Raw genomic sequence first — 12,010 nt, forward strand, 5'->3', positions numbered from 1 at the left:
AGGAGCCCGGGGAAGCCGAGGGCCCGCGGGACGCGCTGAGCCTGGAGGACATCCTGCGACTCTACAACCAGCCCATCAACGAGGAGCAGGCGTGGGCTGTGTGCTTCCAATGCTGCGGCTTCCTGAGCACCGAGGACGCCCGCGGCCGCCGCGCCCCCCGCCCGCGCGCGCTCTCGGCCGCGCAGATTCGCCTCTGGAGGGACGGTGCCGTCACACTGGCGCCTACTGGGGAGTCGCTCCACGACGCGGGTGAGCGCCGTTACGGGGACCGGGGGGCTGGAGGCATCGCGGAGGCGGGGGGATCGGAGCGGAGCTGGGTCGCGCGCGGCAGGCGCACAAAGACGGGCTGTCAGGAGGCGCTCAGCGTGCCCGCGACGTGGGCCGGGCCAGGCCTGCTTCGGGGAGGGGGTTCTGAGATTCCACACATGCTTACGCTTACAGCAGCTGCCGTATGCTTGTCTGGGAAATTGTGTGGGTGGGTCCTCTCGAATAAGATCTGTGTGCATGTTTATATGCCAGGCTGCTTGTGCTCGTGTTTGTGGGATGAGGAGGCTTTTATAGGGTCATCCTGTGGGACCTCGTCCAGGGTGGTTCATTCTGGTGTCAGGCCTAATGGTATTTTAAATTTGATAGCAATATCCCTTCATTTGGAAATAGAAAGAGGTCTGAACCCTGAGGAGAATGCTCCTATTTTGGGAGAAATGAAAGAGGAGAATAAATTATTTTTTGCTCCCGAAAATTAGAAAATAGCTTATTTACCTGCCCTGTATTAAAATTTGTTGGGATGAAATACATGGGCTTGTAAAGAGTTGATAGGATGTCCAGATAAATAGATAAAATAAATTTTAGTTAGTTCATTGCCTAATTAAATTTTTCAGGATTATCACCTAACAGTACATACAGGTAGGATTTACTCAGATATTTATTCGTGATCACCAGCAGGTTGATAATAGGTTTCATCTATCAGTTTTTATCTCATTCAGTCTTTTGGAAAGCAAGTCTATTAAAAAATAGAAAACCAACCCACCCTCACTTTTAAAAAGTTGCTGGAAGTGTCAAAATGCTTAAGGTAAAAGACGTAATTCAGAGGTAGTCAGTAAAATGATATTTATTGAAAAGCCCTATCTAACTTGATTAAAACGAAGAACATTCAAGATTGTAGTTGTCAATTGTTTTGATTCTTCCAGAACATTTATATGTTTCTTTTTTTTTTTTTTTGGTGTCAGGTAAACAACTTTTAGAGTTTTTATTTATTTAAAACCGTAAGATTTTGTTGAAATTATTTTATTTCAAATAGTTTTCAGTTTATTTGACATTTTTATTACTTGTAAACTTGGACTTAATATTAGTAGGAAGTAACTTGCAATTATAATTCATTTACAGTGTATGAAAAAGATAAACATTTATAAAATACAGCAAAGCCATGCCTTGGGATCTAGAATTTCAAGAAGGAAAACGGTTGTGTGCTAGTTAGTTGTAGAAGCAACGTTGGTGGTAGTGATTTCCGGAAAGAACAAACCCCAGCTCACATGGTCTGTGTCTCTTCAACTTAATTCTGAGTAGTGCAGTTTTAACTGTGTTTGTGACCCTACTAGTAGTTGTCAAAGATTGATAAATCCTGGTGGTAGGTTTAATTTTTAAGGAAAATTTTAAAATCAGAAACTTATGCTGAAGTGAATTTTTTTTTTTTTGTCATTAATGTGAGTAATAAGATGTCGACCTTGATGTAGTACACTATATGGAGAGAAAAGTGGAGCTGTTTTCCAGCAGCCATTCTTTTCCTGCTTAGTTCTGCTCATGACCTGTGTTACCACTTTTGGAGAGAGCCTAGTCAAAGTTGTTGTTATAGTCTTGAGTATTTTAGGGCTTATTGATTAAAAATATTTAGGAAGTTAATACTAAAATATTGTTTACGTTAGTTAACTTCTTCCTAGGATTTACGAGTAGTTGCTTGGCTGAGAAAGACACATAACGTTCCATCTTGATTCTTAATGCTGAATAATTTGGTACTGTGTACCTTGTAGAAATTCTATTTTCAAGAAAAAATAGTAAGAAGCATTTTCTCTTTTGTTGTAAAGTATATAAACCAGTTGCTGTCGAGTTGACTAAGATTCATGGCAACCCCATGTGTGTCAGAGTAGAACTATGCTTCATATGCTTCATAGGTGGTTTTTAAATTATTTTTGTTGTTGAGCACAACGGTTTGTACATGTACAATTCAGTGACATTGATTACGTTCTTTGAGCTGTACAATCATTCTCATCCTCCTTTCCACAGGGTTTTCGGTGGCTGATTTTTCGGAAGTAGATTGCCCGGCCTTCTTCCTAGGCACCTCTGGTGGACTCAAACTTCCAACCTTTCATTTAGCAGCCAAGCGTGTTAACTGTTTACACCACTCAGGGTCTCCTCTGTAAGGTATATAACAGGTGGCTAGCGATAAGCAGCATTTATATTTTCTCATGTTATTGATTTGTTTTCTAAATGGAAGTGTAAGGAAGTTAAGTGACTTGCTCAAAGTCATACTGGTAACTCTGAGAACCAAATCCGGATCTTTTACTCTCTAGGCTTGGTAGTATTGTGGAATAAAACAGATTTTAGTTTGAATTGGGAGTTTCCTAACTGAGTGACCTTGTCTATGTTCCTTCGCCTCCCAGATTCCAGTCTTCTCATCTGTAAAATGAGAATAGATCACTTTTTTCACCAGAAAGAGGTTTAAATAAGGACAGTGGTGGTTCAGTGGTAGAATTCTCGTTTTCCATGCAGGAGACCTGGATTTAATTCCTGGCCAATATTCCTCATGTGCAGTCACCACCAGTCTGACAGTGAAGGCTTGTGTGTTACTATGAAGCTGTACAGTTTTTAGCAGAGCTTCCAGACTAAGACTAGAAAGAAAGGCCTTGTGTTCTACTTCTGAAAATCACAATGAAAACTCTATGCATCACAACAGTCTGATCTGTAACAGATCATGGGGATGGCGCAGGACTGGTCAGCATCTCATTCCATTGTGCATGGGGATATTATAAGTTGGGGGGCGACTCGATGGCAGTAACAACAGCAACATCATCAACAACAGAGGTTTAGATGAGATAATACATGTAGAGTGACTAATAGAAGCTTGGTACGTTCCAGGTACTCAGTTTTAGTTCCTTTCCTTCCCTAATCAAATGGTCTTTTCACACCACCATGGTGACTCTAGACCAGTAGTGCTATATTTTTACTCAGAATTGGGACAGATGTCTAAGTTGGGGTTTTGCAACCTCAGCACTATTGACATTTTTGGCTGGATGTTTTTGTTGTAGGGGCTGCCTTGTGCATTATAGGATGTTTAGCAGCATCCCTGGACTCTGTTAGATGCCAGTGACACCATCCCTCAGTCCTGACAATAAGAAACTTATCCAGGCATTGCCAGATGTCCCAGGGAGGTGGAGGGGCCAAAATTCGTTCTGATTGAGAACCTTTGCAGCAGATACTAGTGCCCAGTATTGTGTTCAGTGTGGAGATGTGGATCCTGCCTGTAACCCTCAAGCCAGCGAGTTGTCCAGCTGGGCATTGTTCATGGCGATTGAGTTGGATGAGTGAGTGATGTTGGTTCCTGCTATCATTGTCAGTATCACTCTATTTAGTCCCATGGGAAGAAATAGTAGTACCTCACATGCTTTACTGCCTTGTTCTGCGGCCGAATGTACTAGCAGTTGATTTTAGTTCTTGTTTACTTTAACACTTTTGATACATCCAGAATATTTGCATTCAGCTTGAATAAAATAAACAAAAATCTCTATAAGAGAAATAATATCAGTGAATTAGAATAATGATGAGAGATGTGGGAGGCATGGAAATGAGACCAATATTGGAAAACAAGATTGAGAAATTTTATTTAGTATTGAGAAATAACTTAAGAGCCATACACTAACATGGTAATGAAAAAGGGTGATATAGAACTGAAGGAGATTAAAAAAAAAGGAAAAATTTACTCTTTAGAGGATATCCTGAGAGTAAAGGTGACTAAATTATGAACTAGGATTTTAAAATGAGTAGTATATTTTAAGAAGCGCTTCTATTATAATGGGAATAGACAGTTCAGAATCAAGAAGGTTCATGATTTTTCATAGGTGGCTCATTAAAACATTTTTATTTTCCCCAATGTTGATGTAATTGTAGTCATAATAAGACCTTATTGTTTGGGGGAAAAGTTTATCATGTGTAGATTGAGTCAAGTTCTCACTTTCATACAGTTAATTAATGAGTTAAAGACCCTCAAACTCTGCATATACAACCTGCAACTTTGTCGCCAGTACACCTAACTGGCATTTAGAACACAATTTGCTGTCTGCGTTCTTTAGAAGGTAGTAACTGATGTGATTTAGGTAATATTCCAGATCTTCACAAAGATTAAAACTTCTTTTTTCCTGGGATGCAGCAAAGAATTGTTAATAGCATTAGTAGTAATATTAGAATCATGCATGATCCATCAGATGCCTAGGCCTTAAATACCCATCTGACAAAAACAGTTTATTTCAGATTTTGACTTCAAAATCTTTGATGTACCTTTAGGTATATAAAGAACATTTGAAAAATTGTGGACACATCTTGATTTAAAATAATCTTAAGATTGGTAATAGGTTTTCCTGTGAGGAACAATGAAAGCCTGTGTGCATACTAATAAAGGAATCCCTTGAGAATGGTTTCTTGGTATAGGGAACATTCAGGCTTTGTTTGGGATTTGAAAAGAGGATATGATCACTCAAGCTTCTCAGCAAGGTTCATGCTAATTTGGTGGGGAAAATGATCTTAGAATAATATCCTGTTCAATTTTAAAGAGAGACAGTATATTTGTGAAGAAGACTGAAGTAATGAAAACATGTTTAAAAGTATTAGTTTTTGTCTACTCTTCATATATTTTTTGAGTGTTCACATCCTGATCATTAAGGGAAAGGAACATATGAGGTATATGTGTATATGCCCAGGGTAGGGGTGGAGTGAATGGTGGATTGGTAAAAGGCCTTATCAGTTACAGTTAAGAGTTAATCCTGTTTGAACAGTACGTTCAAGTATGTGGAGTTAATTCAGTTTAACAAACATGCAGTGAGTTCTTACTGTGTGCAAGCCGTATTCTAGTTTACATGGGTGATGTTAAGATAAATAGTCCTAGTCATTAAAAATTGAAAAACCAAACCTGTTGCTGTTGAGTTGATTGCGACTATAGCGACCCTATAAAAGAGTAGAACTGCCCCATAGGGTTTCTAAGGAGTGACTGGTGGATTTGAACTGCTGACCTTTTGCTTAGCAGCCAAGATCTTAACCACTGTGCCACCACGGCTCCTACCAGTTATTAAGAAGGGAAAATAAAACATAAACGTAAGCCCCCTCATTTACACAAGCCCCTTTCAGACCCCTGAGAGAGCTTTAACAGTATGTTTACTTCGTCATTTGCAAAAGTAAGATTATTTTAGCCTCAATTGATTAAGATAATTGCCACTTTCAACTCCAGCTTACCCTCCAACATACTTCCACTTGTGTTGGGTGATGTGGGAGTGACCAAAGGCATTTTTGGGAGAAATTTTGGAATAACACATTTGTATTTTTGTATCTTTATTTCTACCTTATGCAAAGACGAACAGTAGAAAGAATTTGGTTATATACAGATACTGGTACTTAAGTTAGGATTGTGTCTGGAAGCCATTAGCTTTGCTAAGAGTTTTGACTAAACTTCAGAAGAAAAAAACATTGATCTTCCAAGGACTGTATGTTGATAAGAGATGGTAAGTCACACTTTGCGTTGTTTTATTTGTAGGGTCAAAACCACCATCCTGCATCATAGGTTCTGTAAAATGGCAGTAGTTCCCATCCCATGTCATTAATTGTATCAAAGCCATATATGTATATTTCCCGTTTGCTTCCTGTTGGCTAAATTGGAAAAAAAAAATCCTCTCTCAGATATTTATTTCTTTTTTGTTGTGCTTTAAATGAAAATTTACAATTCAAATTAGTCTCTCATACAAAAATTTATACATACATTGTTATGTGACCCTAGTTGCTCTCCCTATACTGTGACAGCACACTCCTCCTTTCCACCCCGGATTTCCTGTGTCCATTCAACCAGCTCCTGACCCTCTCTGCCTTCTCATCTCACCTCTGGACAGGAGCTGCCCATTTAGTCTCATGTATCTACTTGAGCTAAGAAGCACACTCTTCACTAGTATCATTTTATGTCCCATAGTCCAGTCTAATCTTTGTGTGAAGAGTTGGCTTCGAGAATGGTTTTAGTTTTGGGCTAACAGAGTCTGGGGGCCGTGTCTTCTAGGGTTCCTCCAGTCTCAATCAAACCATTAAGTCTGGTCTTTTTACTAGAATTTGAGTTCTGCACCCTGTTTTTCTCCTGCTCTGGCAGGGACTCTCCAGGTATTTCTTTAAAATATGAAGAAAATATTACCCTGTTGCCAAATATAATGTTTTTAAAAATAAACTATTTTATAATAATTTTAGATTTACAGAAAAGTTGCAAAGGTAATGCAAAAAATTCCCACATGCCCCTTGTCAGTTCCCCTAATGGTAACATCTTGCATTACTGTGGTATATTTGTCAAGATTTAAGAAACCAACATTGGCATATTATTATTAACTAAACTCCAGACTTCTTTTGGATTCACCAGTTTTTCTATGAACGTCCTTTTTCTGTTCTAGAATCTCCTCCAGAATATCATATTGCATATATTCATCATTTCTTCTTTTTTCAAGTAATATTTTGTTTTTGGTGAAGGTTTATACAGCAATTTAGGTTCCCATTCAACAGTTTCTATACAAATTGTGCAGTGACATTGTTTATGTTCTTCACAGTGTGTAAGCATTCTTACTATTTCTCTTCTGCTTGTTCCGTTTCCATTAGTAATGTAGTGTCCCTGCCTCCTTACATTCTCATTTTTATTTTAAAGTCATTGTTGACCGTTTGGTCTCATATAGGTGATTTTTTAAAGGAGCACAGTACTTATGGGTGATATTCATTATTTTGTGAGGCAATCTGTCATTTAGCTCCAAGATGACCTCGGGTTAGTTTGGTTCAAGGTTTGAAGAATATCTCAAAGTAATAGTTTTGGGGAGTCCTCTAGTCTCAACTGGTCCAGTGAATTTTTTTTTTTTAAAGTAATTTGAGTTTCTCTTCCGCATTTTTTTCCTATTCTATCAGGGTCCATCTGTGGCCCTGATTAGAATGGACAGTAGTGGTAGCTGGGCACCATCTAGTTCTTCTGGTCCCAGGGTACATGAGGCTGTGGTTCATGTAGACTATTAGTCCCGTAGACCTGTTTCTTCTTTGAGTCTTTGTTGTCTTCCTTTCTCTTTTGCTTTGGATGAGTAGAGACCACTAGTTGTATATTAGATGGCCGCTTGCGAGCTTTTGAGAACCCAGACACTGTTCACCGAACTATAATGTAGAACATAACTTTATGAACTATATTATGCCAGTTGACCAAGATGTTCCACGAGACTATGGTCCTAGTCCTTCAAACCCATTACACCAATCCCTAGAGGTATTTGATTGTGTCTAAGAAATATCTGAATTGTGCCCCCTCTGTGTTTTATTACATATATGATTATATGTATATGCAGTCACAGAGATACATATACTACACCTATATATATCAAAACCCAAAACCAAACTTGTTGCCGTCGAGTCGATTCTGACTTTATAACGACCCTATAGGACAGAGTAGAATTGCCCCATAGGGTTTCCAAGACTGTAGTCTTTACAGGAGCATACTGCCGCATCTTTCTCCTGCAGAGTGCCTGGTGGATTCAAACCGCCGACCTTTTGGTTAGCAGCCGAGCACTTTAACCACTGTGCCACCAGGACTCCTTACACCTATATATATACACACACATATATATTCACTTATACATTCCTGTATGCATCTATGCATAAATACATACATATATTCTTGCACATAATATTTTTTGGTTGTTTTTGCTGTTTCAAAATTATATATGCCATAGCAATTACCAACAGTTCCTTTTCCTTGTATACATTTTCATGACATTGTTTGATCAAACTGTGTACACTTCACCCTCACTTGGTGTTACCTTTCCCATCACCAAAAATAGCAAGTGTCTACTATCTAGTGAGTGAACCACCCCTACATCCCTGTTAACCACTGATGAACATTAGTTTCTGTACGTTTCCTTGTTCATGTTATTTTGTAAAAGGGAGAATATACAATATGAGTTTTTTTGTAATTGACTTATTTTACTGAGCATAACGCCTTCCAGATTCATCTGTGTTCCAAGATGTTTTGGGAACTCATTTTCTTTATCACTGAGTAGTATTCCATCGTCTGTGTGTACCATGTTTTACTTATCCATTCATTTGTTGATGACACTTAGGTTGTTTCCATCTTTTTGCTATTGTAAATAGTACTGTGATGAACATAGGTGTGCATATGTCTGTTACTTCTATTAGATTGCTAGAATATATACCTAGAAGTGGAATTGCTGGGTCGTATATTAGCTCTACCTCTAGTTTTTTGAGGAACTCCTAGACTGTTTTCCACAAGGGCTGTACCATTTTGTATTCCCACCAGCAATGGATGAGGGTTCCAGTTTCTTCACATCCCCTCCAACACTTGTTACTTTCTGTTTTTGTTTTTTGGTTTTTTTTTTAGCCATCCTAGTGAGAGTGAAGCGGTATCTCATTGTGGTTTTGATTTGCGTTTCTCTGCTGGCTAATGATGTTGAACATTTTTTCGTGTATCTCTTGGCCATTTGAATATCCTCTTTGGTGAAGTATCTGTTCATGTCCTTTGCCCAGTTTTTGATTGAGTTATTTGTCTTTTTGTTGTTAAGTTGTAGACGTTTTCTACATATTTTAAGTGCTGAACCTTTATCGGTTATATTATTCCCGAAGTTTTCTTCTCAGTCCGTAGGTTGTCTCTTTACTCTTTTGATAAAGTCTTCTGATGAACATAAATATTTAACTTTTATGAGATCCCAGTTACCTGTTTTGTTTTTTGTTGCTTGTGCATTTGTTGTCGTGTTTGATAATCTGTCAGTGAAAAAAAATAAGACCCAAAGCTCTACTGCTGTATTTTCTTCCATGATACCCTGTTTATTTTGCTGCTTTCATTATCCTCATTATACACAGGTTCTTAATGCCTTACCATATTTTTTACACAATTCAAAGCATGTTTTATCTAGTTGGACAAAGTGAGCTTTAAACAAATAGCTGTTGATTCATTGATAATGGACTGCTAATGAAGCACTGGTCAGGATCACTTAAATACTTTTTGTGTGTATACACAAATTTGAGATTGTCTATTTTAAGAGAATTTTAGATCACTGACCCCTGTTCTTAGGCTAAAAATTAATTTTTTCTGAGGTTTCCGTCTCAAACTTATTTTTTTTGGGCCTCTTGGGCTTATTCCAGTTTTTCCCACAGACTTTTCTTTTTTCCTAAGTTCAACATACATGCAGAAAAGTGCGCAAATTATTAGTGAACACAACCTTGTAAACACCAACCTGATTAAGAACAGAAAAACTTGACTAGTAGCCCAGAAGTCCCCTGCAAATGTAATTATTGTCTTAGTTTTTATCACCATAGATTGATTTTGTTTGTTTTTGAACTTTATATGTATGGAATCTTATATTATGTATTTTTTTGTGTCTGACTTCTTTTGCTCAGCATTATATTTGTGATATATGTTATATGCTGTTGTGTGTATGGCGAGTTTGCTTATTTTCATTGCTATAAGGTATCTAATTGTATGAAAATACCAAAATGGATTTATTATTCCATTGTTTATGGACATATGGATTGCTTGGAGTTTTTCACTATTTCAAATAATGCAGCTATGAACCTCTGAATGTAGTATGTATTTCTGTTGGGTATCTATCTAGGAGTGGAATTGTTGGATTTTTACATATGTTGGCCTTTAGTAGATACTGCAAAGCAATTTTCCTAGGTGGTTGTTTCGATTTACCCTTTTTACCAGCGGTGTATTCTATTGTTCCACATCGACTTTAATGCTTGGAAATGTCAGTTTTTTGTTTGTTTTGATTTCAGCTTTTCTGGTGGGTGCATAATGGTATATATCTCAGTATGGCTTTAAGTTACATTTATCTTATGGCTAATCATGTTGAATACCTTTTCTTATATTTATTGGCCATGAGAATATCTCTTTTGTGAAGTGCCTGGTCAGCTCATTTAATAATGTATCTGTTATGCATTTTCTTTTTCTTATTTTTATATGTTCTGATTTTTATATACTGTGGATACAAGCTATTTGTCAAGTTAAACATATTGCAAATACTGCCTCACACTCTGTGGCTTGTCTTTTCATAATATTAATGGTGTGTTTTGATGAATAGAAGTTTTGATATATCACATTTTCATTATCATTGAGTTCAGATATTTTCCTAATTTCTGTTGTGATTTATTCTTTGATCCACGGATTATTCTGTCAATTTTTGCTTAGATAGATAGCTGCCTTCGAGTTAACTCAGGCTCATGGTGACTTTGTGTACAACAGAACAAGATATTATCCAGTCCATGTCACCGAGGGTTTCCCACGCCCTCCTTGGCCCCCTACTTCACCAAACATGATGTCTTCCTCTAGCGATTGATTCCTTCTGATAACTGTCCAAAGCAAGTGAGTAGTACAGTGTTCTGTTGTGATCCATAAGGTTTTAATTGACTAATTTTCAGAGGTAAATCACCAGCCCTTTCTACCTAGTCTTAGTCTGGAAGCACTGCTGAAACCTGGTTACTATGAGTGACCTTGCTAATATTTGAAATATTGATGGCATCGCTTCCAGCTTCACAGCAACGTGCAAGTCACCACAGTACAACAGACTGACAGTTGGGTGGTGGTTTTGTTTATACGTTGAGGCATTTGTGCTGCCACTGGCTTCCCCATACTTAAAGCAAACATTGCTAATCAGTCATCACATTTTTTTGCTATATTTATAAGCAACCTTAGAATTCTCAACAGGGTGCTTCCGGCAGCCACTAGTAATCATTTGGAGTTGGCATGTGACGGTAAACCTGTTTATCTTCTCTACAGTGGGAGTTCACTGCGCCTGGAGCATAGGATGTGTGTAGGAGTGGTGGGGAATGAGACAGACTGGAAAAGTATGTTGGTTGGGATCAGATCATGAAGGATGTTTTGTGTCGCACTGTTGACTTGTATTTATAATCTGTGTAGGCAGTGAAGAGCCACATAAGGATTTTAAGCAGAAAAATGATGGAATCAAATAATTCTGTTTAAAAAAGATTAACTATGGAGGCTTTGTAAAAGGTGGATTGAATTGGGTAAAACTGAGGGCAAAGACACCAGTACGCATTTCATCCTGTCATTAGGTCTTAATAGTCTTTAAGTTGCCAAACCAGTTAAGAGTATTATGGTTGCTCAGATAGGAGATCATGGAGGTCTGGACTAGGGCAGTAGGAATGAAGAGAAAGAGTCAAATTGAGAGTAATTTAGGAAATAGAATATGACTATTAGTCTATTATTTTATTTTATTGTGTTTTAGGTGAAAGTTTACAGCACAGATTAGTTTTTTATTCAAAAATTTTATACACAAATTGTTTTGTGACATTGGTTACCCCACAGTGTGTTGGCATTCTCCCCCGTCTCCTTTCCACCCTGGGTTCTCAGTGTCCATTCAGTTTTCCTGTTGTGTCCCTTCCTGCCTTCTTGTCTTTGCTTTTGGGCAGGTGTTGCTCATTTGGTCTCGTGTACTTTTTTTTTTTTTGTGTGTGTGTGTAGGTATCGTAGTTTGTTTATTCGTCTGTTGATGGGCATTCAGGTTGTTTCCATCTTTTTGCTGTTTGAACAATGCTGCAGTGAACACGGGTGTGCATATGTCTATGTGTGACGGCTCTTATTTCTCTAGGATTTATTCCTAGGAGTGGGATTGCTGGATCGTATGGTATTTCTATTTCTAGCTTTCTAAGGAAACGCCATGTCATTTCCCAAAATGGTTATATCATTGTGCATTCCCACCAGCAGTGCATAAGAGTTCCA

At 38.1% G+C, this 12,010-nt stretch overlaps 1 protein-coding gene across 1 annotated transcript in view; it reads left to right on the forward strand.

The window, feature by feature from the left end:
* SPIRE1 (spire type actin nucleation factor 1) overlaps window positions 1-12,010 on the forward strand; it is a 377,419-nt gene that overhangs the window by 856 nt on the left and 364,553 nt on the right. Inside the window, exon 2 of the mRNA XM_023724819.1 lies at window positions 3-249. Coding sequence (XP_023580587.1) covers window positions 3-249 — 247 coding nt within the window. The remainder of the gene's footprint in view (window positions 1-2; window positions 250-12,010) is intronic.

Source organism: Trichechus manatus, unplaced genomic scaffold (genome assembly GCF_000243295.1).
Source record: "Trichechus manatus latirostris isolate Lorelei unplaced genomic scaffold, TriManLat1.0 scaffold00262, whole genome shotgun sequence".
NCBI lineage: Eukaryota > Metazoa > Chordata > Mammalia > Sirenia > Trichechidae > Trichechus > Trichechus manatus.